Source organism: Cebus imitator, unplaced genomic scaffold, assembly GCF_001604975.1.
Source record: "Cebus imitator isolate Cc_AM_T3 unplaced genomic scaffold, Cebus_imitator-1.0 Scaffold252, whole genome shotgun sequence".
Taxonomy (NCBI): Eukaryota; Metazoa; Chordata; class Mammalia; order Primates; family Cebidae; genus Cebus; species Cebus imitator.
In genome coordinates this window covers 1,572,581-1,599,311 of record NW_016107567.1, presented here as the reverse complement: position 1 = coordinate 1,599,311, position 26,731 = coordinate 1,572,581, and the positions used below count along the sequence as shown (strand labels likewise).

The window sequence follows — 26,731 nt, the reverse complement described above, 5'->3', positions numbered from 1 at the left end:
AATAAAAACACTGGGCTTAAAAGATGCTGAATTTTCAGAAGAAAAAAATTTTCTTTGGAATCTAGTACAAGAAACAAAATCATGAAATCATCTCATTAAATTTATTCAAATATGATGCTTTCTATTTATCTCAACCAATGTCTAACTTTTAATAACTCTATATTCAAGAATAATTCCAAGTAGATGCAAATATTCATTCTTCATTGTTAAAACTTTGCTTTCTTTCTCTCTCACCAGGAGCATGTCCACGTTCAGATCATCGGGAGTAACAAAGTTGTATGTATTCTTTCTAATTGTAGTATATTTCTTTGTATGTGTTCAAGAAAAACCAGGGTATACCACCCGTAGGCCAATTTTACTGGAACACAGCCATGCCCCTATTGTCCTGGCAGAGTTGAGTAGCAGAAGACAGATGCCAAAATGGTCTGCAAAGGTTCCATTGTGACTCCCTGGACTTTTGCAGAAAAAAGGTTTGCCAATCATTACTCTAACCAAACACCAAAGCTTAGGTCATCCTTTCTTTCTTCTTCTTTATTAAAATCTAGACTCCTTATATTTTCCCCCACAGGAATTTTCTTCCCTCTACTCCCACAATAATTAGCCCTTCCTTCACACCTCACTTCCTTCCCCACCTACCTTTCACATTTACACTTCCTCCTTCAGAGAAAATTGAATTGGGAAATCATAGGGTGAGCTAAAAATCGGTTTAAATGAAATACATTTTCTCTGGAGTGTACTACTGGTGGTTATAAGCAGCCCAAATCAGACAGATTTATAAACTTATTTTGTTTTTGAATTCCTATTTATGTATAAAGTAATTTATACACTGGATCATACCTCTCAGAGCTTGAAATGGGCCTGGGTCACTTCCATTTTTTGAGGATCTGCATATATGAATAAATGCTAGATGGAGACTTAAGATTGCATGATTTAAAATGTTTTCCTAAGCAATAATGCTTCTAATGCAAAAAACATAATTAGTTAGTCACAATATAATCAAAGAAATGTGAATCTGTAGCACATCAGAATGGATTGGTCAGAATTTCCGACAGTTAATGTCATTTTATGAATCACTTCTTTATCCTATTCCTTTAGGTTTAGCTAGTTGTATGAAAACCTGACAACTTCTAAACTAAGGAAGTCAACTTAGGAAGAAGATCTTTGGCTGTTTTTCCATCCCCAAGTGAAACATTTTGTGATGAACAGAGAGCAGGCAGGAATATGAGTAGATGTTAAGACTTTTCAAAGGTGGGGTGAAATGGAAATGTTTAAGAGTGTGATTAATTGTTGTTCTTGTCATTAAACAGGCAACCTGGTGGTTCATTGAATGCAAACACTTCCAACACCATAGCATCCACTTCTGCTACTACTCCTGTAAAGAAAAAAAGGTACAATGAGTTCATTGTGTCTACCTCTTGCTGATCCACTATGAAAGACTGTTCTTTAATTTCTGAACCAAGTCATCCACCAAACTCCCAGGCAGCATTAGAAAGCTTCCTCCTCTTTTTCCCAGGGATCCAGCTTCTACATTCTGCTGTTCCCAAACTTCAGCTCTTTCCCCCAACAATCTCTTTCTCAAATATAGAGTCTTATTTTCAGTTCCGTTAGGAGCTTGAATTTCTACGAAATGTTTTAGATGATAGGGCTTACATGTTAAATGGCAGACTACTTGAGGTATCATGTTTCACGGAGCCCTGCTGCTGGGAATGCCTTAACCTTAAATAATGATGGATGTAGGGCCACATGTTTCCATGCTTCTGAAACCAGCCTGTATCTGGAGCCGATGCCTCTGCTCTGTGGATTAGGCTGACCTTGCTTCCAAACACAGAGTCAAAGACCCTTTCTGGAGACATCCATCTGTATTTGTGTGATTCTTGCCTCCTCCTCTGACCTCCCCTGCATGGTCTACCACATTCTGCTGGTGCTGAGTCCTATGCCATTAGCAGGCACAGAGAAGTAGTTGGACCAGTGGTGACCAAATAATCTTCATGACACAGAACATGATGGTGGAAGAGATATTTGCCATGTTGAAAAAACCCCAGGGCTATGAATTGTGATGCAAATGGAAAACAAGCATTTATAAATGTCATTGCTTTTAAATTTTCTCAATTTCCCTGTCTGCACCTGGGTCCATGCTCCATATAGGGTAGGTGCTCAATGTTTGTTGATGGACTGGCCATGACTGATTCTATTTTTTCCTTCAATAAGGTTTTGTTGTAGCTGCAAAGTCTCAGAAAATGTGGCTCATCTTTCCCTGGAACCTACATTTCACGACCCTTGACTCTTTGCTGGTGAAAACAGATTCCTAAGTTTGAAAGAGAAATTTTAGGTCACTTAGTTCAATCTCCTACCTAGTGTAAGAATCTTTCCTCTGACATTTGAGGCATAATTCAGGGCCACTGAAGCCAGCAATAAGACTCACTATTTTGGGACACATCTTCGACTTGCCTGTCTGGATAGCATCTATTCTTTACATTGAACTGGAATCTGCCTTGATTGACTCCTACCTTGTCTTAGTTCAGTTCTGTGGTGACTCAGAGAATAGACCCACTTAAAGAATTTAAAGCCCGATTTCCTGTATGCCTTTCCTTCTGTAGTGTGTATCATTCTCATCTGAATATCTTCAGTCTTCATCCATATCTTGGTCTTTCTGCTTAGCTATTATTACCAATTAAATTTATGTCCTAGTGATATCAGGACATCTTCCCAATTGAGGTTAGAACTGAAGTTTTCTATCACAGTTTTTAAAAAATTATATTTTGAGTAGAGTATGAGATTGTTATTTCTGTTATAAAATAGTTCAGACATACAGAAAAATAGGAAGAATAACATGATAAACATATATGAATTTGCTCTCTAGATTTAACAATTGTCATTATTTTCCAGGCTTGCTTTAGATTTCTTTTTAAAAGAAGTGTCCACATTACTCAGTGCCAAAGGAAATGAGAAAAGAAGTTTACTTGGAGGAACAGATAGCCTAGAATATAGGACAGTTACGTCCTACTTCATTTATGAAATAGTGTTCATTTTACTTCCAAGGCTTGGTATAATCTCACTGCCTTTTTAACTGTCAAATTATTTTCAGACACGTGGGTGTGATCGGCCTTTCAAGCACCATGTTTATTATCATGTCATTTCTTTACAGGCAGTCCTGGTTTCCACCGCCCCCTCCAGGTTACAATGCCTCTTCAAGCACAGAAGCCAGGAGACGGTAAGGGAAAGGTGTCGGGTATAATTACTGTGCTGTTGGATGGAAGAACATGTCAGACATTGACAACATATAATTGTGGATGCTTTGGGATAAATGGGAGGCAATCTTGGGAACTCTCAGCCCTGTGCAAGAGAGTGTCCAGTGGGAGTAAGGTCAGGGCTACAAGTACCCTGGCAGGACATCTGACAAACTGCTGGGAGTAAGTAGGTGGCTGTATTAGATTGCTAGGGTTGCTTACAGCAGAAGAAATGAATGCCACAAGCTGGGTGCTGCGAACTGCCATGAAGTGCCACTAGATGGCTTAATCAACAGGAATTTATTGCCTCATAGCTTCAGAGGCCAGAAGTCCAAAGTCAGGGGTTCAGCAGGGGTGGTTCCTTCTGAGGGCTGTGAGGGGGCCCCTAACTTCTGGTGGTTTCCTGGTAATCACGGACATTGCCCAGCGGGTACAAGCATTGCCCTGATTGCTGTCTTCATCTTCACATGACCTTCTCCCTGTGTGCTTGCCTGAGTCCAAATTTCCCTCTCTTATAAAGCAGGTAATCATATGTCTATCCTACTCCAGTATGACCTAATCCTAACTTAACTAATGATATCTGCAATCACCCTATTTCTAAGTAAGATCACATTCTGAGAGATTGTGGATTAGGACTTCAACATATGAATTTTGGGGGCAGAGGAGACATAGCTTAACCCTTAACAGTGACAGCAGCTAAGAATAGTGGCAGGCATCAGACAGGGGTTGCAGTGTGGGCTCCTGGTGCCCAGCTGCCTCCAGGCTGTGCAGAACCCAGAGAAGTGGATGACGATATGCGTGGCAAGTTGTTCCTAAATATTAAGTGACAAATGAGTGTTTTCCACTTTTATCTTTTTTTTGAGAGTAATAGTTAAAACTAAATGATAGATCAGGTGGAGGACACCTTATTCTACAATTTTCATGCTATGAATGCCAGCAACAATTCAATTTAATAAATAATAAACACTGCCATGTGCCAGATATTATTCTAGGATCTTGGGATATATCAGTGAACAAAACATGGAGCCTGCACTATGGTCTTTAAAGAAACATGCTCTCTAATCTATATCATCACTAACTCAGAAACAAAAACAGGCCTCCTATTTAGTTTACTTTTCAGGTAACCAAAGATGTTTTTATGTCTTAACTTCTGGAACATTTTCATGTTTCAGTGGGATCTGTTTTTCTAATTCTGACTGTTGGAAAAGAGAATATTATTAAACTATGTGCTTATTTAATATTATATTTGTTTATTTTCTAAAATTGTCATCTACCATGCAGAATTCTAACATCTGTTTCATTTCCAAGTAAGGGATATACTTAGAAATACATTTTTTTTTACGATAATTTCTGTGAGCTCTGTCAGGATGTAAAGAAACTCTAGTTGGTCAATAGACACAAAGAGCTTGAGTTGCTTTTATTTATACCTGCCATTACATTATCTGTCTATCTATCTATCTATCTATCTATTATCTATCTATCTATTATCTATATATCTATCTATCATCTATATCTGTCTGTCTGTCTACCTACCTATGACTAAATCAAATTACTGAACATGTTGAGGAGCCACAACTTGTAATCACATTCACCTACTGTTACAGTGTTTTATTTTAGAGCCTGCTCATCTACAGATGACTTCCAATTACATGGACTGCCATGTATGAATTACATTTGTAGTTGAAAATAGTCTTTCCCCTCAGGCTGCTATTAGATAATTCCGTATGGGTGATACCTTTGATATAAGGAGCTATGTAAGTGGGGAAATGTTAAGTAGGAGTTCTCCTAGTTATTATCTTTTTCTGAATGTTGTTAAGATCCATCCAATTTTGTCTTGATGAAGAAGAACTGGTACTTTTCTTAGATGTATTTACTACTTATTTTTAAAATAACTTCATATTTTTGTCCTCAACTCATCATTCCAATTATTAATTATTCCAATATCATTATAAAAAGCAACTGGTTATATAACGGTGTAAAAACATGGAAGGATTATTCATGAATTAACATCTCATGCTATCAATGCCTGTTGAGCTTGTGGATCTGTTTGCACAGAGCTGATGGGGCTTGGCTCTATGCCCTCCCTCACAATTTATGCATTGCTGGATATGATTTACATGGAAGATGAAATGAGTTACAATGCTCCTATTTCTGATTCTTGGCTCAGATCCATAGCTCTGGAACTAAGGGAAAGAGGAGATTACTAGGCTAGGTTGATCAATTTCTATATCCATTGCTTTTTTGGGGTCACAGATTATTAGTATAATGGCTAAATGAGAAGACTTCTCTTTGAGGATCGGAAATAATGTCATGCCAAGCCTTCAGGGAAAGGAGAGAATGAATAGTAACAACATAGCAATGCCTTTGATTTCTGAAGTGCTTTTTGGAAGAGCTCAAAGTGCAGCTTCTGTTTGTCACCTTTAATGCCAGTGCATTCCCAGGGCTGAAAAACAGCCTTTTTTTTAGTAAATGCTGAAAAATAGAAGCAATCATTAAATGATGAAAGGTAGTAGAGGCTTCAAAAAGATATCTTTCTTCCCAAAAGAGCTCAAAGAAAATGAAAATAGGTCAAAAACAGATAAAAATTGGGGACTATGATTGATAACACTAGCTAATGGCTCAAGGTTAAACATTTCCCTTTATCTTTCACTAATACAATGGTATTCATCTCTCCCCCTTGTCTCTTCCCTCCCATCTTCTCCAAAAGAATTTTGCCTTAGTACTGACACCCTCATGTTTTCTGTTCTTAATTTTGCAAACTTTTTCTTTTTTACCACCTTTCCTTTCCCTGAAGTGTCATTTTCTCCCATGTGTCTCATTCTGTGCAGCACACTTGAAAAGACCACCAAACTTCCCTGTCATCCAGGATGAGTCCTTTCCCTGGAATCTCCTCCCTTGACCTCTCCTGTTGAGAGGTCGATTTGTTCCTTTCTTAATTTATATACTATGGAAGAAATCAAGTTCAGATGAAAAACTTGCATTTCGTTGTGTTTTGATTAAAATCTATTACAAACGCAATGTAAACCATACTCAAAGGACCTTACCCTTCTTTTTTTAATCACCAGAAGAGCTCATAATATCGTACCTTTATTTAAATGTGTATGTATATCTATGCCTATGACTATGTTGGTCTAGTTTTATAATTAATATATCTATTCCTACATCTACATCTTTATCTATATTTACATGTAATTATATGTTTATAATTAACACAAGGCTGGTGAGGTTAACTAGAGCTGAAATGAGAAAATAGAGTTTTAAAAAATAGTTGTATTTTATAGCTGAAGAAAAAATGAAATTTCCTGACAAGTGTCATTTTATGTATGATATACATTAGTCATGCAATGAGAGAGTTCAGACCTGGATGATCAAACAAAATTTTGGAGTTAAGACTTGAATATCTTTGAAAGTCTCTTGTCCTATTTTTGTAAATATTCAAGAAAGAAGCTGTAATTCATGACAGCAAGACATGGCATGTAAAGCTTTTAACTTAAATAAAACCCTTGGCCCTTCTAGCTGATTTCTAAGCTTGCTTCTTGGTCACTGTGATTTCAGTCACTGGGATATAAATGTTATCTGACTTCTTTCTTCTCTTGCTAAAAATGGAAATAACCAACACAGTGTTTTGAATTATCAAGATATGCCAAGTAGATTATCCTTTGAAGTTGTCTTATCAGAACGTGTTTTCTTTTCATTTTAATCAAGACCGAATCAAAATTTAACTTTATAACTGTTGTTCCTCGTTATATTCCTCTGTCTCTCCTCCTACCTCTCTGATCAAAGTCCTGCTCACTGGTTTCTCCATTTTCCAGGTTCAAACTTCTTTCTTCTTAAAAATATAGCTCCAAAAAACTTGATAGCCTAATCTTACAAACCCACTCAGCTGACACCCTTCCTCTCTTTCCATCTCAGCTGACATTTTCGGAAGAGTTGATGATGGCTTTTCATCTCCATTTTCTGGTTCCTATCACCATTAGTTCATGGAAACAGCTCTCCCTAAGTAACTGATGACCTTGCTTATATCAGTCTGTATGACCATGTGACCATTCAAAGGGCATCATTGACTCTTTATGCCCTTATGAAATCTTTCTCATTGTGAGAACCAGCAAACTCCCCCAACACATTCTTCTGGATTTTCTTTCTTTTTGAATTTCTCAGCCATTCTTCTTTAGTGCCCTCAGCTACCTCATTTTCTACCAAGCCATTAAAGGCTGATGTTCCTAAAGGCTCCAAGTCCCTATTCTCTTCTTCTCCCATTCTGTGCTCTGCCTTTCAACAGCAGGATTCAGATCCAGGGTTTCAGTAGTCATTTGTGTGCTCTCCACCTCTTCATTTGTATCCACTCCAGACCTCTTCTCTGAGTCGCCTTTGGATAGCCCACTGCCCACTTGTCTCAAAGACACTACAAACTCAACGTGTTCAAAATGAAATCCATACTCCTTCATCCTAATCTGGTCCCCTATCTCAGTTAAGAATATTCTCCTGTAATGGTAGTTTAATGGGACTAGCATTGAATCTATAAATTACTTTGGGCATTATGGCCATTTTCACAGTATTGAGTCTTCGTATTCATAAGCATGGAGTTTTTTCCATTTGTTTGTCACCTCTCTGGTTTCTTTGGGCAGCGGTTTGTGGTTCTCCTTGAAAAGGTCCTTTACTTCTCTTGTTAGCTGTATTCCTAGGTATTTTATTCTCTTTGTAGCAATTGTGAATGGGAGTTCATTCATGATTTGGCTCTCTGCTTGCCTGTTGTTGGTGTATAGGAATGCTAGCAATTTTTGCACATTGATTTTGTATCCTGAGACTTTGTTGAAGTTGCTTAACTTAAGAAGCTTTTGGGCTGAGACAATGGGGTTTTCTAGTTATAGGATCATGTCATCTGCAAACAAAAATAATTTGACTTCCTCTCTTCCTATTTGAATATGCTGTATTTCTTTCTCTTACTTCATTGCCCTGGCCAGAACTTCCAATACTCTCTTGAATAGAACTGGTGAGACAGGGCATGGCCATGTGTATTAGTCTGTTTTCACACTGCTATGAAGAAATACCTGATATTGGGTAATTCATAAAGGAAAGAGATTTAATTGACTCACAGTTCTGCATTGCTGGGGAGGACTCAGGAAACTTACAATCAGGGAGGAAGACAAAGGAGAAGCGGGCACCTTCTTCACAGGGTGGCAGCATGGAGTTAGTGAAGCAGGGGAAGATGCCAGACACTTAGAAAACCATCAAATCTCCTGAGGCTCACTCACTATCACTAGAACAGCATGGTGGAAACTGCCCGCATGATCCAATTACCTCCACCTGGTCCCGCCCTTGACACATGGGGCTTATTGGGACTACAATTCAAGGTGAGATTTGGGTGGGGACACCCATATGATCAAACCATGTCACCATGATTTGATCTGATTTCCCTTCAATATTTTACCTCTGACTTAGCTCTGTCCTGTTCTGTCAGCTCCACTCTAAACCAGCTATAATTTCCTTGATGTGTCCAAACGCCACTTGCATAAGGTCTTGATAAAGATATGGGATGGTGGGAGTGGTAGCAATATATTGCAGAAGCCCACCCCAAACTACATAAAATGAAATGCTGGAAATCCCCGTTCATAAATTATTTGGCCATCCCTGTTATTGGGCATTTCCTGTTGGCTAGTATTTCTCTGCAGCCCTTAACCTGTTGCTGTTTTGCTCAACAGCCCCTGACTCCTTTCTTCTGCCTTCCCTCTCCAGCCCCCCAGTCCCTCTTAACTATTTGATGGTTTTATAAGTGCCAAGGAGTTTAGTTCTTTTTTTTTTTCCTGTGATAGCTTATCCTTAGAGAATCTTATTCTCGTAGCAAAACATGATGACATATTCATCTTTTGAGAGGCATTCTATGCGACATTTTAAAATGAAATTTTTCATGTGTTATCATAAGTTGAACATCCAGCCACACCCACACTTAACACATCAGAGCTATCATGGACCTCTTTGTCTTCCTTCCTGTGTTTATTCAGTCAGCATTTCAGCAAGTTCCAGGGATTAGGGTGCTGATGGAGGAAAAAGATACGACCATGAGGTGGCAGAGGCATGCCACAAGCTTAATTTGGATGGTGCTTTCACAGGTTTTGCAGCTGAGGGAGTCACTCACCACATGAGAACCTCCAAAGGCAGCTGCAAAGAGACCGCTGCCCAGAAAGGGAGGGGGGTGAAGGGACTCCTGGGGGAAGACAGATCAGAGAAAGGGCTTTCATGTCTAAGTGATGTTGCTCGGCATCATGACAGGAGTCCCAGAGCAGAGAACTCTGAAAAGTGGCAGCCAGCTCTGGGTCCTTTATAGCCCCTAAAGTTGGACAATATGAATGTACAAATAACCATATCATAAGATCCACTGTAGGGGCATGAGAAGAACATTAGTCTTCTCTGGGAGATCTGATGTTGTAGGAAGAGCTTCTAGCAGGGAATTCAGAGATCAGGTCCCCAAACATGTGTGGGATTTGGGGAAAAGAGAGAAATTATACAATGCTAGGTTTTCAAGCCTAGGGTGATTTTAAGCATAGTAGTGCCACTAATCAATGTGGGAAGAAATAAGAGCTGAATGGGGAGTACACAGTTGGTCGTAAGCAGCTGACGCTGTGTTTTGTTTTGAGCATGTAGGGTCTGGGACACTGGAAGGATATATCTGTAGCAGTGATTTCCAAGCAAAGATAAACAGCCAGACAGGAGGAGGGAGTGTGTTCAGGTAAAAGGCAGGTTCCAAAGATCCAGATTTGGAAATGAACCCAGGGATTTAAAATGTAGTATCTTTGGAGTGAAGATACCTGTTGAGAAAAGATTAAATGAGAAGAAAATGAAAGTTGAACCTTGATGTGTGTCTATACATCAGGTGTGATGGGGGTCGTCCTTCAAAAAATCTGGCATGAATTTTATTTCCTTCCCAAAGCTTTCACACCCCAGGGTGTTACTTTTGTCAACTGGGCTCGGAAGGCTTGCGATCTTCGATGCTCATTTAGCAATTAATTGTGCATTACCTTGACACATCACTTACTAGTGCAGTGTACTCACCAACTAGATAGCATCATCTTATAACTCTTTGAATCATGAAGTAAATTTATCCATAGTAGTTTGTCAATAAGTGCATATTGATTGATTGATTGATTGATTTTATGTTTCTTAGTGTCTACTAGACAATGAATTTCCCTCAGCCTGTTATTTTATTTGTCTTTTTGTAGTTGTGCTGTATTCTATGGGCGAAGTAACACCTCTGTCTCTCCCTTTCTCACTCTGTTTCTCCCTCTCTCTGTCTCTTTCTCTTTCCAAAACAATTATTGAGCTCTGGCTATGTGCTAAAAAAAACACTTTGCTTGATGCCAGAAGTATAAAAAAGAGTACAGAGAGAAAACTCAGATTCTACCAGGGAGTCATTTTGAGCCAAGAAGGCTGGCCCTCACCAAGGGAGGGTCCTCGGGAATATGATAGGCACAAAGGTCAAGGCAGCCACAAAATATGTAGAGTACACAGAAGGAGGCAGTAGACTTTGTATCTCGGGTAGAGTAGGCTCAAAGGAGGCAACGCCAGAGGTAAGCCTTAAAGAATGAGCAAGAGTAAGCCAGGTGCAGAGGGGAGGTGTAGATGGAGGTGTTCCAGGCAGAAAGGAGAGGAGGAGCAAAGTTCCAATGCCAGAGAGTACGGTGTGTGTGGGCGTGTATATGTGAGTGTATTTTTAAGTGTAGAACCATGGGCTTCCCATCCATGAGACATTCTCCGCATTTATCCTTTATCAATTATAGTTCGCAGTAGGAGAAAATCAGTAATTGCAAATCTGATGTCATGTGGGAAAATGTCTTTTAATGTAAGACAGTATGGGCAGATATCCATTCATAATTTGTGGTAAGCCTAAGTACCTTTTGAGAATATCATGTTTCTGTTTTAAGAGTGAACGCTGTGCCATTATGTAATTTGAGCTCTGACCATATGCTGTCGATTTGGAGTATGTATAAAAGAAAGTGCAAGTGTCATCAATGCAGAAAATCACTAGAAGTTCAGAGCCATGTTTCCGTCTTCCCACTTCTTTTGTTTTGTGATCTGCCCGAAAGCCTAATACAAAGCAATGTGCCAGCAATCACTTGTGTATGTTTTTATTTTTGAAGTTCTTAAATACTTTCTTATCTTTGAGACTTTTAAAAGAGTGGAAACATTTGCCAGATGTGAGCCAATGGGGAGAATAATAGGTGCCATCTGGAGAAATATTCAGGTGCATCATAAGGAGCTAGAGAAATAACAGCTCTGGAAAGTTGAATTTCTTTCTGATATCAGAACCTACCATTCAATTTTTGTATTCTGTTTATGGCAAATTCAACTGATTCTGACTGTGTATTTAGGTGACTTGGCGATTCAGTGGTTAAATGGCATGTAAAGCTCATTTGAGGATCTCATGGAAGCCAAACTAAAGTACTTGCTTAAGAGACAGTATGAATATTTATGAATGTTGTTCATTATTCTCATTTAGGAACGATAATGAAGCCACCATTAGAAATGAATGTGCTTTTTCTGGAATCATTTTTAAAGGTAGAAAAGAAAATAAATAATATTTGATAAAATTAAAATAGTGGAAACACATCTAGGAAAATTACCATATAAATATCTTCTACATACATTCATAAATTCTCATCCTTATTTGTTTTGACCTCTTCTCCTTCAGTGGTTATTTCATTTTCTGTTAGCTGATTGGTAGACTTGGAGGAGGAAAAAAATATCCTGATTGAGAAGTGAGTTGCCATGGCAACCTTGCACTACAGTTATATTTTTCTGTCTGTAACTATAAATGGTAAAATGTAACCTTTCTAATTATGCTGCAACATTTTTAACTCTATTGGTACCAAATCCCCTACAAAATCTGATGTCATGCTAAATAAAAGCGATACATCTCATTTTTATCTCAACAAAAAAAATCTTTATATTAAGTGGAATCTCTTTTGTAGAAATTAAGATTCTATAACACACAATAAAATATCAAAATGTAGTGATTGAAAAATCTTACCTGAATGCCTAGATTGCTCTTTCTAAACATTCAGAATAATTAAAATTTTAGCCTGAGTTTATTATTTTTAAAATGTGTTATTTGAACAGAACAAGGAGAAACCTAATTCAGAATGTGTAAATGAAGGTCTTCACCTTTAACAATGAATTATTTTTTCTTCAGTCCAATGGGAACCACCTAGACAGTCCCTGATTTCCTAGCACTAGTTTTAAGGAACTCAAACATTCAAACAGCAAATACAAAGCGGCCCTGCTTTGCCCAACCCAGATTCCCACCTCCCCTCCCTCTCTTGGAGCTCCTGTTGCCTCCACCCCTGCCAGGGGAACTCCTGGAAATATGAGAAAGCAGGGAAGCTCCAGGCTCACAAGTAGGATAGAGAAAGAAGCTATGAGAATAGGATACCTAGGGTCAAGCACTCTGTCAAAACTTCACCTTGCTCCAATCATAAAAACCAAATTATTTGATTTTTTTTTAAATTATTTCACCATTTAGTAGTATTGCTGAAAGTTCTTTCAACTGGAGATTGTACATTTCACATCAGTTAGAAGCATGTCAGATTAAAGCGGCTGTCGCTGGTCATTCAAATCTTAGTGTCAATTACATAAATCAGGTTTCTATCCTGCTAAAGCTGGGCAGAATTAGAGCATGCTGAGGGAATGGAGTTTTGCGTTGTGTGGAGGGGAGTGGAAGATGGCTTTGAAAGAAGGAGGCTGGGAGGCTTGAGTATGGTGAAGTATAGGTGATTGGGACATGCTGTGGCTTAGGATTTGGGGGGAGGACAATGGAGGTGGGAGACGGGGTGAAAGGACCAACATTTTACTTGACGACCCCTCTTTGTCCTCTCATCCCTCTGTCTCCTCTCTTAGCTATATGCAGAACATCCCATAAATGGAATCACACATGATATACAGCCTTTTCATATTTTTGCTTGTGTTCGTTTGTCATCTGCGTGTCTTCCTTGGTGAAGTGTTTGTTAATTTTTTTTTTTTTTTTTTTTTGAGGTGGAGTTTCATTCTGTTGCCCAGGCTGGAGTGCAGTGGTGTAATCTTGGCTGACTGCAACCTCCACCTCCTGGGTTCAAGTGATTCTTGTGCCCCTAAGTTGCTGGGACCACAGGTGTGCGCCACCATGCCCAGCTAATTTTTTGTGTTTTTAGTAGAGACAGAGTTTCACCATGTTGGCCAGGCTGGTCTGGAACTCCTGACCTCAGGTGATCTGTCCGCCTTGGGCTCCCAAAGTGCTGGGATTACAGGCATGAACGACCCCGCCTGGCCCAAATATCTTAAATTTTTTGCCAATTTTATTTCTGCTGGTTTGTTTACTTTTTGTTGAGTTTTGAGAGTTTCTAGAGTTTCTAAAAACACATTGTGCTTGGGAGCCCTTTGTCAGATATGAGAATAGCAAATATTTTTTCCAGTGTGTGCCTTTTCAGTTCTCTTAACAATGCACTTTTCAGAGCAAAAGTGTTTTTTTTTAATTTAATGAAATCCAATTTATCAAGTTTTGTTAAATAAATTCAGCTTTTGGTATTATACTTAAGAACTCTTTGCCTAGCTAATGATTACTAAAGTTTCTTCTGTTTTCTTCTAAAAGTTTTGCAGTTTTGTGTTTGACATATAGATCTGTGATCCATTTTGAGTAGATCCTTTTTGATGCTAGCATTTTTTTAGTGCCATTTGATAATAGCTGGAATATTTTTATGTCTTTGAGAAAACGTCTAAGGACAAAAAGCTGCTATGACTTAAGCAATCCTTAAATTTGTGTATCTTTGTATCTACTGACCAATATAAGTTGACTCATGTTCTTATAGAGGCAACTTAAATTTATATTTTGTTAAACACAACAGCATCTACATACATTTGAAAAGCGCAGTACATGAATGTCAAGGTACTTGTGGAGTTGAGGATTCCTTGCACCGTCCCCCTCGGTCATGTAGTGGCTTACCATCCACAGATCTGGGTCAGTCTCTTCCTTTTACAGTCAAATAAGCAGAGTCTCAGAGTGAATCGGAGTGTTTTCCAGAGTCGAAGAGAAAGTTGGTGGAAAAGCTAGTTTAAAATCTAGAATCTAGATCCCTAGAATTCTAGTCCAGTGCATGGTCCATTACTTGGTTATGGTTTACTGAAGTGGCCACTGGCCACTAGAAAGCGAGGCATCATGGCAATAACCATTTGTTTGAACATGTGCCTTGCATTCTCCAAATTCTGTGAAGGCATGGATTACATCTATTCTAGTCTTTAACTGCCTAATTACATCTCATATACTGTTATGTGTCCTAATATAACTGGGGCACTTGTGGAATTTTTGAGCAAATGGGTCCTTCCTTGGGCAAAGCAATATTTCAGATCAAACAGTTTTTAATAGATTTGCCTTGAAAATACCTGGATGAGTATTGGTTGCCTACAGTATGATATACAGAAAAAAGCAAGGGATTTAACATCAGAAAGACCAGTTTGAAACCCTGGCTGCCCCACTTACTAGCAGTGTGACCCAAGGCAAAATTTTTCAACTTTTTGAGCCTCAATAAATAATAATAATAATAATAACAACATTGATAACACACATTCCACAAGTTAGAATGTATGGATTGAATAACATCCGGTATGTGAGAGCCTGGCAAAGCTGGCATGTTACTGAGATTCAATAAACATAAAAGTTTCATCTTCTTTGCCATTGTTGGTATAAAAATTCTATTTGTTAGATACAAAAGCTAAGCACAATAGACAGTAAAAACAAAATTCACAGTTAAATGTTAGAGACAATCACTCCTTGTTCTTCCTAGACTTTTGCTGTGGCAATAGACACGTTCATACAGCCAGACTCGAACAGAAGTCACAGAGCCAAGCATGTTATAGAAAAAAGCCATGAGGAGAGATGTGATCTTTGAAGCAACACATGGAAATGAAGAGATATTGACAGCTTTCTTTACAGTGTTATTTCTTTCAGTGTTGGCCTTTGAGCTACAACTGCAGTGTTCACATGTTTCTTGTGAAATCTGCCTTTTTTGTTTCTGAAAGCTCATCATGATAGCCACTTGTGTGGTGGCATAGATCCTGCAGGAGCCTTGAGGGGTCTGGGGAAGGGTGAAAGGGAGAGCCAGGGTCAACTTACCGGAGCTTGAACATTGCATCTCAAAGCAGAATTCATTGAGAATCATTCCCATGAATGTCTCTTGTTTCCTTCTCTTGAAAACATTCTGGCTGCAGCTTCCTGCCTCACTCTTGTATTTGAATTCCCCTGCTTGGCATCACATCATCCTCCTGGCATGACATGAATGACTCTTCTCATTGCCCGCCCCACCCCAGGGCTTGAGTTCTGTCATCTGTGGCTGTCATTGCAGAGATGCAAATGAAAGCTCCTTTGAGGTAAATGGAAGTCAACATGGCATCGCCTGGCTCCTGGCCCAGCAGGGGTGTAAATGCATCACCCTCGGAAATAAACATGCTTCCCTGCTTTTCTTGGCCTTCATAACTGCACATTCGTCTTTCTCTTTCCTGTGTATTCTCCAGACCATCTCAGAACTACTTCTACTCATCTCTACTCTCTGATCCACCCCATCCATATTTACCTACCTCTTTGGGGCCCTAGACATTCAAAATTGAAGAAATTCAGTATGTCATTAACGTGATTCTAGCATAGAATAGTAAAGCTTGGCACCATCCCATTTCTACTTTTTGTAATCCTCCTTTTCACCTTGTTACTTCTTTCTCGCCCGTCCTCAGACATCTAGGGTTCTGCACAGCTTCATTATTATTCAGGACTGACCACCTCCTTCTCCCTTTCCTCTGCCTCTGGAAGGAACACATGTAACCAATGAGTCCACGGAGATACACTAAAGACTCTATCATGTGATACATACACCCAACACAAGGATAGTTTCTGAGAAAAGAAGACAGTGGCAATACAAACAAAATCCTGGAGAATATGCCACTAAGCCAGGATGGGGAGACTATTTTGATGTAAATTGCTCTTCCAGAAATATCACATGACACAATGACTCAGTCAAGTACCTGGCACCTACTAGGTGTCCTGTAATGGGATTGACATTGGATTTCTCCTATAAGGAAGCTAAGCTTGCACAGATTTTGAAAATTGCAAATCCCTCTTTGGTACCCATTTCCTCCCTGCCAAACAGAAATTCAGCCAATCACTTCCTCCTTCATTCTTATGTCATACACAATCCTAGTACTTGGGATATAGCTGTCCTTTTAGGAACTTTCAGTCCAGTGTGGGAACAGAATATCATGTGTAGTCCAGAATAGTGTGATATGTGCTGTGAATAGGGTGGTTACGGGGGAGTGTAGGGATGTACCCAGCACGGCTTTGGGTATCACTGAAGATAGTTACTCCTAAGCCAAAGTCTGAAGGGCAAGGAGAGAATTTCCAGGTGAAGAGATGAAGGAGGTGCTCCATAGCAGGGAGAGAATATGGTGGGGTGTTTTAGGAAGGGCAAGAGTTTGTCACATCTGCAGCCCTGGGGTCGTGTGGGGTGAAAACAGCAACCACTACAGCAAATGACACTATTTCCTGTGGGGAAGCCAGGCAGTCCACACCCTCTTCTGGCTTCAATGTCACCTTAAGCATAAGAGCCAAGAGACCCACCATGCTTGGTGCTCCGCTGCCCGTCACCCAGGGCCTTACTACCACTCTGCTGAGAGGTCTTCAGGACTCATTCCATCATGTCCTCCATCCCTATGTCCATAGACTGTCATTGAAACCCTAGTCAGGTCATTTCTTATTGCCTGGACCATCCCCACAGAGCTCTGTACCTCCCTGAACCTGACTCAACCTAATATCACACTGAAATCTCAAATTCTTCCACTCCACCTTGATGAGTGTGTCATTTGTCATTGCCAAAATCCTCCACTCCTCAGCATCCCCTCTGAATGATCTCCCACCTTTTTATTAGGCTCTTTCAGAGGACCCTGCTTCCACAGCCTCTGTCTCAGCAAGGACCGTTTTCCCCCCAAACTGACATATTCACAGGGTCTGGAGGAAGATAGGGGTCTCGTTTGCTTCTCCTCACCACTTCCTGTTAATTTTAGCTCTCTTCTCCCTGAAACTCCCCATCTCATTTGAAGCCATGCCCTCGTGAGCTTCTCTTCTTCGTTGGAGTCATCTGAAGGTCTCTGAGACACTCACACTCATTCTTTGAAGACTTCAGGACCAGACTCACTGTCTTTTACAAACCCTCCTCCTGCCATAATGTTTGGTGATTTCAAAATCCATGCAGAGGATCCTTCCTCTCCCTGGCCTCTCACTTTCATGACCTTCTCCCTGATGATCTTGTCCTTCCCGCTACTGCAGCCATTGATAGATCTTGCCCTGTAATTAACCATATACCCTACAATATCACAAAACTTCTATTTCAAAGCTTTCCCTCTTTGGATCCTGCTTTCTGTCTATCCAGCTCACTCCCTTCAGTCCTTTGATTCCAGGAATTCTGCAGCCCTACCACTATCACCAACCCATTAATTCTACCAGTTTTTTCACAGTCCCCACCACTCATATTCTCATTTCCCTCCATGCCCATCCAAACTCCACAGCCCCCATGGTAACCCCTTCCTTGCAGACCCCTTCCGCTCCCTTGCCATCATTCTCTTTGTTTCACTCACTTAGGTGAATTGTAAATGTGGCTAATGGTAAATCCAACTCGGTCTATTTTGTTTCTTCTCCCCAAACAGCTAAATATGGCAGGAGAAAACAATGCCAGATAACCTTACTTTAAGCCCATGAATACTAACCTAAACTGAGCCATTGGTATGGCCCAAGGATCTTCAAGAGGCAGCAGAGCGTGTGGAGAGTTTATGCACCTGATTCCCAGTTCAGATTCCCAGCTCTGCCCCTTATGGGCTGTACCATCATGAGATATTTACTTTTATGTTATTCGCTTCGATGTTTTAATCTGTAAAGTGGGAAGAATAATAATACTTATCTGGGATTTCAGTGAGGATTACATTAGTTAATATATGTAAAGTGCTCAGAAAAGTTCCTGGCACATAATGATCTCATACACTGGCACATCATCATCATCATCATCCTCTTATTACATTTCCTGGTCCCCTTACTCTTCTGCTTTCCTAGAAAACCATTTCACACATTTTCTCTCCCTCAGCCCTAACCCCTGTTCAACCTCCTCGCTTTGACTCAATTATCTTGATTATTATTTTACTGAGAAAATAGAAGTAAACAAAAGAGAACTTTCTCCACTCTGAGTCAATGAACATACCCCAGCTATACCCATCTTGTTCTTTCCCTCTTGCTGCTGTGAATGAGCCCTCTGTACTTCCATCTAAGATTGACCACCCACCATGCCTTAGGTCCCATCAATTCTCAAAGACATCTGTCTAGTGATTTCCCCCTCACTCTCCTGCATCAACGATTCACTGGGTCATTCCCATCATCATTTCTACATGCTGTAGTAACCTTCCTCAATCCATCAACCTCGAAGTAGCTACCCGTTTCCCTCTTCCTTCTTCACTGCCAAACCGCCTCAATGCCTCTACTTCCTTGCTTTCCATTTTTTCCTAAATCCACTCCTATAATTTTTTCCCCACCATTGTCCCACCAAAACTGCTCTTATCAGGGTTACCAAAGACCACTCTGTTGCCTAAACTATGGTAATTTCCCAGTCCTTGTTTTTATTTGATTAACGGTAGCATTTGAAATGGCCAATTACTCCTTCCTTGAAACTTTTCTCACTTGGCTTCTGAGATATCATGCCCTCCTAATACTCTTGTTTTCTCCTTGGCCACTCCTCCTGATTCTTTTGCTATTTTCACCTCATATCCTTGACCTCTAAATATTGCAGGGTCTGAGGGTCCAACCCCTGGCCCTCTTTTTGTCTCTACTTACATTGACTCCCTTAGTGATCTCTACCAGTTTCAAGCATTAAATACCATCTCTAAGCTAATGATGCCTGTTATATGCTTTTTCTCCAGATAGCCTTATGGCTTACTCTATTACTTCCTACAGGTCTTGGTTCAAATTTCACCTGACAGAGAGGCCTTCCCAGGCCATTCTAAATGAAATAGTGTTCCCACCCCATCAGTCTATATCTCCTTATTCTGTTTTATTGTTATTATTATTATTTGTACAGCCGTTTTCTTCTTCTGGCATATATTTATTTGTATATTGGAAGCCTTTGAGAACAAGGACAGTATCCAGCTCACAGAGAGCCTTGCATATAGAAAGCTACCTATAAATGTTTGTTGAATAAAAGCACAATCTCATTCAGTCCTGACAATACCCCAACAGTCCTGTTAGAAGGATTATTACAGATGAAGAAACAGAATCAAGTTAACCCATTACCACACAGCTGGCAATTCAGGCAGTCTGACTCCAGCCCACATGCCTACCTACCTTCCTACAGAAGCCAGAAGGGTACACAGGATCACTAGGTACAGAGTTTCTGTTGAGGACACATAGAGAACTGCTGGGGTGGTGGTGGTGGGGAGCACAGGGGAGTGACATTCCCTTAGTAAGGTGCTGACTCCATCCAAAATTTGCACATAATTGCCCATCTCCAGTTCTTAGGTCACTAAGTCCTGCCAACTCAGAGGCTCCTTTGGTGCTTCACTGGAAAGTTTAGGCTGACAGTAGATTATATATACGCTTCGTCAGCATCAAACTGGCCTGTGCTGACAATATTTAAGTCAGATTTAGTTAAGAGCTTCAAATCAATGCTACCTTGAGGTCCCTGAAATTAAAACCTTTTCTTGCTGTTTCCCTAGCAGCCTGATAGTTGACATAATCCCCAAAGAAGCTTATATGTTAATACTTAAGAACCATTTACAGTTCTCATGCACTGCTGGCCCAAAATGCCATGACTTGAGCTAGACATACTAGCAAAATATTGAGCTATTTAAAGAACATAGTGTAGTTCAAACTATAGTGAAAGAGGATAGGGTTTTCAAGAATCTGATTAAATAAAAGGATTTAAAATACACATATTTTAAATATTTGACTTCTTAGTGCTCCATAGATTCTGACCTTTCAGGTACCTCGCTCATGGGGATTGTAAGACACAAAGAATATTTCTATGTAGGCAATAAATGCACTCAGTTCAAAGATGCTCACATTTACTATGTTTCCATGGTGAAATGAACTGCTGTTTTCTGTTTTAAAGGGAACCAGGTTTTCACCCTCCAATACCTCCAAAGCCCAGTTCTCCTGTTTCTTCTCCTAACCAGCTGAGAGGGGATAATAGGTAAGACCCAGTACTCCAGAATTTCTTGCCAAAATGAAGTTCAAGGGAAGTGAAAATAAATGGACTGTGACCTGCTCTGTGCAAAGCATGGATGTTTTGTGTGCGCATTCCCTAAAGAAGCGCCTGTAGAACTTTTTATAACTCATAGGTGTATTTATGTTTGCCTTTGAATACTAATGGCTAACTTGTCTGAAGGAAATATGCCTTCAAGATAAAAATGGAACAATATTCATGTTCAGAAAGTGTGCACAGACTTTTTATTTATTAGCACCTAATATACAAATATAAATATACATACATATTTGGCACATATTATATATAATATAAATATAAACCCTATTAAAACTATATTTTTTGTTCATGTTTGTTCCAAGTTAAGTTTCCCAATAAGAGGTACCTATTCTGTTGAAAGATGTTCTTAAAACTTTGTGTTACCACTCAAATCCTTGCTTATGTTAGAAATACCTTTGGGTAGTTCTTTAATCTTTTTAAGCAAAGGGATTTGTAATTTATTTCAAAACTATCACATAACTTGTCTCTGAATCCAGAAAAACAGACTTTCTTCTCAGCTTTGAATCTCTGTCACTCTATAATTAATACTTGGAAATAAATTCAGAGATCTGAAACTCTTCCCATGTGTTACATTTAAACTGTTTAATATATCTTGAACAATTGTTCAAGATGTACATCCACATTTCCATTATTATTGTGAGATTAAAAAATGGTAACTCAATGAAGATTGACTATATTAGATCTGCTTGATTGCCTGCCATTGCTTCTTTTGTATTTTTGCTCTTTGATGGTGATTTTTCTGACACCATGTAAGACACAGTTATGGAACTATTCTTTAATAAGAATAGACTATAGAACTATTCTTCAGTAGACACAATTATAGAAATATTCTTCAGCAAGAGGGTAAACTTCAGTTAGAAAGTTCTGACAGGGAAGCAGGACTATGTAGCAGTAGGTGTTCAAACTCCAGATTTGAATTTCTGTTCAGTGAAACTGTGCAGGATCTTTGAAATTTTGTCCTTAGGATGAGAGCATTTTTAAAAATAGAGTCAAAAGAATATTTCTTCACTGAACTGATTAAAAATATAGATGAGATTTATAACTTTTTATTTGTACAATGGTTATAATATCTTCTCAAGCTTTTAAATGTTACATTATTTTTCCTTTAACTCTTCTAGTATTAAGCAATTAAATTTCAATTTGAATAGAATTTTTTAAGAGGCTAACATTGATTGGCCTTAGTACCACCGACATTCTAATCTAAAATCGGTGTCACTAGAGCTACAAGCTTGTTTAAATTTAAAGGAAGCTAAATTTCACAGGACTTACTACTCAAATTTCTTTATTCCACCAATGATCTAAAAAATAAAATTGGGACAACTTGCATGTTTTTTTAAACATCCTGACTACTTTAATCACAGCAAGATGATTTTAATGAAAGAATATGAAAGGGAAGTGTTTCCTATGTAATTAACAAATGTCCTCAGGAGTACAAAAAATAGTTGAACATAGCTTCTTGAGAACAAGTAGGAATGTATAAGTGGGTCAACCAGATACTTTAAAAAAGAGTAGTCTTAACTTGTGACAGAACCTAACATAATAAAATTTAATTCTGTCAGCTTAGCATGGTCGTTCCCAATGTGGTAGGTGCACTTGAAATGCAGACTTTTTTCCCACCTTATATGAGCAAATATATTTCTGGATAGTATTCAAGTGGGATAACTCTTCAAGAAAAAATACACCTTTGATTCCCATAACAAAAATTAATATTTTAAAATATTTTATCATTATCTAATAGAGATAAATATGAAAATGCTTTATTGATAGAGAACAAAGAAATGAACATGAACATATTTAGAACTTATAAGTCTAGAAATATCCAGTGGTTTAAAAATAGGCAATAAAGATGGACTTAATTACTAATTTAGTATGCTAGAGTTTCTGCCAACCTAAAGAAAGAGTTTAAGTTTGTTATCTCAAGTAGTGGTATGGTTCCAACAAACACTGATCTTTTTGTATATAAATTTTAAAAAATAATTTTAAATTTATCCAAAAAGTATTTTCTTTTCTGACTGATATTAACTTTAACTTTCAAAATATAGGCAGATGTATCCACCTAAACCAGGTGTATATACAGAAACCAAAAGATCTGCTGAAACACATATAAGGTACACTGATTTCTATCTATATCCATGTAGCTGTAGCAATGATAAAGTATGCTTTCTCAGCACATTTAAAAATACAAGGCGATTAATAATAAGTTAGACAAAATCAATTTTCCAACTGACTCCAACATAGTGATAAATGTTTTTATAGGCACTTACAGAATTTTTTTCCTTTTAATTCTATCCCAAGCTTTCCATCAAGAAAACTACCAGGGCAGGCGCAGTGGCTCATGCCTGTAATCCCAGCACTTTGGGAGGCCAAGGCAGATGGATCATGAGGTCAGATCGAGACCATCCTGGCCATGGTGAAGCCTTGTCTCTACTAAAATACAAAAAATTAGCCTGGCATGGTGGTGAGCTCCTGTAGTCCCAGCTACTTGGGAGGCTGAGGCAGGGGAATTGCTTGAAACCAGGAGACAGAGGTTGCAGTGAGCTGAGATTGCGCCACTGTACTGCACTCCAGCCTGTCTAAAAAAAAAAATGAAACAAAATGAAACAAAACTACCAAAATGGTGTGAACAAGATAACAAGATAAGATCAAACCCACTAAAGGCAGGAGAGCTTGCTGCCTCTTTATTCCCTGCCCCTGCTCTGAGGTCCATGTTATAGTTCATGTGGATATATAAATAAAGAGGTGGAAATACAGTTGTGCAGTTGAACCTGTGCTACAAAAACTTTGTCTAGTATTAACTGAACATAGGCATGTCCAGCCTCTCCTGCAGCATCAGTAAGAAGCACATTGATGCCATCTGGTAAAGGGACATTCTCCAAATATCTTGGGGGTAAGGTGGCAATCCCCAAATGTGGCATTTCCCCATGAGAGTCCTGATTTATGCTTGTTGTCTTGCACATCCTATTTTGTCTGGCATTTGCTCTGGATGTATCTTGTTTTTCTCACTTTTTTTTTAAAAGAAAAAAATACTATTTTTTGAAAATAGATTTAAATAGTGCTATTTTATAGGTCTATCTTTTAAGACAAAAGATTTTTATGACTGAAAAAATTATTTTGAAGTTTAAAACTCATATGCTTTTCATTTTTTGTATTATCTTTTTGTATTAAATAATTTTGTATTATTTTATAGGTCTATCTTTTAAGACAAAAGATTTTTATGACTGAAAAAATTATTTTGAAGTTTAAAACTCATATGCTTTTCATTTTTTGTATTATCCCTATTTGATTATCAGAAGAGTCTCATTCCAAAAGACACGTGACATGGGTTCTTTTCTTTGGAGAAAGTCATATTTCTCTTGTCCTGAGGAACTTACAGCACCACTCTTGCCATTCCCCAACTTGTGTTCCATGTGCCACGAGGTGTCAATGCATGTTCTGAAAAAGAAGAGTTCAGTGTTTCACTACATTTAGAAAACACAATTAAATAGAGTTTTCTGCCACAGTTCTTTTCAGAACCTTAGTGTGCTTATGTGTATTTCAAATCAGCAAAAGTGTATTACATTTCCTAAATATTTGGCTACAAAATCCATTCTTCATGGAACTGGATTAACCGTCTATGAGATGCTGAGTTCTTTTTTTTTTTTTGTGGTGGGGGGGCAGGATCTTGCTCTGTCACCCAGGCTGGAGTACAGCAGAGAAATCATAGTCTACTACAACCTCAAAATCCTGGGCTCAGGAGATCCTTCCACCTCAGCCTCCTGAGTAGCTGGGACTATGGTAACAGGCCACCACATCCAGCTAATTTAAAAGAAAATTTGTTTATAGAGATAGGGATCTCCCTTTGTTGCCCAGGCTAATTTTGGACCTCTGGCCTCAAGGGATTCTCCCTCCTAGGCCTCCCAAGGTTCTGGGATTACAAGTGTGAACCACCATGCCCAGCTCACAGTTCTTAATTACAATAAGAATTTTCCTATTTATTCCTTTTATGATCGGGGGATATTAGCATTGATCTGCGCCCTCTACGTCTCAGATGCCTCCACCTATTCTAGAGTCTGAGAAGACAAATATTTTCACCCCTTTAGGGTGAAAAGGAATAATTAATTGTATCTGTTGCTTAATGCTGCTTGACTCTGGTAGAAAACCTTTTGGATTCACTTCTGTGTTTACCTGTTAGTTAAATAGACTGTTTTTTTATGTCCTTTTTGTAACTTAGAACCTGGGAGCTGACAATACAAGTCCTCAGGAGAAAATGTAGTTATTTCAGTGAGCACTAGATGGCACAGCCAACACCCAGGTGGAATAACAGAGTGGGGTGTGTGTGTGTGTGTGTGTGTGTGTGTGTGTGTGTGTGTGTATGTGGGATGTGGGGAAGTGCATGTCCGTGTGTGCCATGAGCTGACACAATAGAACCATTTTGTCATTCTGTTGAACTAATTCCTGAACACCACCTACACTATTTATTTATTTACTGAAAACAAATTAGAAATGTTAGCTCCTTCAAAAATAGCTCTACTATCATTGACCTGTATTTATTTTTCATTGTTTGAAGGAGTCAGGATCTTGGTAACATCCTCAAAGCGGACACTTTACTTCAGAGAACTGACAAAGGGTGAGCTCTCAGAGATTTTGAGCTTGGTTTGATCTTCTCTTATGTTTCAAAAACGCTTAACCATACCTTTAAAAGTTCCAAATGTGAACAAAATCCTAGTGCTGTGTATTGTATATAATTTAAAATAAGAAAGCATCCGTTTCTCTAGACAAGTACTCCTGAGTGGTGGATGGTGCCAACATTTATGGACAGTCTTTCAACATTGCCACTTTTTCTGGTGATTTTACCCACCCAGTGACCTTAGCTGTCAAGCCTCATTCCAAATATCCAGCCCTGTATTTATGTTGCTGGTCCAGATCCCTGCTTATCTCCTAGCACCCCTGCTCAGGATGTCCAAAGTCATATCCAAATTCTTTCCCAAATGTGCTGTTTCTGACTTCTCTGTTCTTGCATTACTGCAGACTCACTTTTCTGGAACAATTCTTGATTCTTCTTTCTAGATAGTATCGTGCATGCATGAACTAAACATCTAAAATGTCCCTCGTGTGTACACAGACTCCCCTTCGTTTGAACCCTCATTGACTCCTGCACAGATTATTAGAGTAGCTACCCAGCTTTACTGGCACTCTTCAGGGTTTTCTTCCGCTAAACTATTATTACCCATCAATACCATAATTTTTCCCAAGATTCTGCTCAATCACTGAACCAGATCGTCATTGCCCATTCAAGGGCCTTTAACCTCATTTAAAGCCCTTGCTAACCTGGCTGTGGCCTCACGTTCCAGCAATTTCTGTTTTCATGCCTATATTTATCCTACATTTATATCAAGAAAAGCCATTTTCTCTCTGCAGTTTCTAGATACTCTGCCTTTGTTTATACCACATGGTGGCCTTTTTCAGCCCCAAGCCACCATGCCAATCCATCCAAGCCCTGCCAATTGTTCAAAATCCAGATCAAGTGGCACCTGCTCTGCTGTCTTCCCTGAGTGACCCAGGGAGATGTGACTTCTGCCTCTGTCAGCAATTAGAATTGCACTATTCATATTTTGTAAGACTGAATCATACTCAGCTGTATTTCTTGTTATTTGTATAAGTGTGTTACCTTCTCTATCATCTCTATAATCTATCAGGGCAGATATTTTGTCTTATTTACCATTCACAGTGTGTGACATGATGCTTTGTACATCGTAGGTGTTTAATAGATTATGGTAAAATCATAATATTCCATTGTTTAAATCCAAAGCTCTCAAAAATATTCCTTGTTTAATTGATTTTAGTAATGCTAAGAATGTTGCTAGAGATTACAGTTGCTGTCAAAAGAACTGAAGAGAAAAAAATGTGACACTTGGCTTTTCTGGGCAAATTCATAAACAAAATAGCTCTGAATCCAGACGGAGTCTATAGAAATTGTCCTGAAGGTTTCATTTCCATGTCTTCTCTCATTGAAGTGTCTAGGTCTCTAATTTTATTGATTTATTTTTGTTGCAGGTAATATTTTTTGTTTCCAATAGAGATCAGACAGTGGTTTGGTGGGTGAAGGGGATGTCTGAGAAACAGATACATGAGTGACTCTGAAGGAAAATTATGGTTTGGTGTAAATCAAATAAAAACCATGAGAGAGGCAGTTAGTTTAACTTTCCTGTCCCTGCTCCCTAG

The 26,731-nt window shown here is 38.9% G+C and overlaps 1 protein-coding gene and 1 long non-coding RNA gene across 3 annotated transcripts in view; one reads left to right on the top strand and one right to left on the bottom strand.

The window, feature by feature from the left end:
• The window catches only part of SCEL (sciellin), a 177,101-nt gene that overhangs the window by 102,471 nt on the left and 47,899 nt on the right, over positions 1–26,731 (top strand). For both annotated transcript variants that reach the window (XM_037727983.1, XM_037727984.1), the window contains exons 7-12: positions 238–276; positions 1,308–1,388; positions 3,146–3,211; positions 20,378–20,458; positions 22,573–22,638; positions 25,077–25,136. In XM_037727983.1, coding sequence (XP_037583911.1) covers positions 238–276; positions 1,308–1,388; positions 3,146–3,211; positions 20,378–20,458; positions 22,573–22,638; positions 25,077–25,136 — 393 coding nt within the window. The remainder of the gene's footprint in view (positions 1–237; positions 277–1,307; positions 1,389–3,145; positions 3,212–20,377; positions 20,459–22,572; positions 22,639–25,076; positions 25,137–26,731) is intronic.
• LOC108282814 lies at positions 68–15,842 on the bottom strand. The gene is made up of 2 exons (XR_001816597.2): positions 15,361–15,842; positions 68–1,372 (listed from the first exon to the last, which is right to left on the bottom strand). It is a non-coding gene; the product is annotated as an uncharacterized LOC108282814 (long non-coding RNA).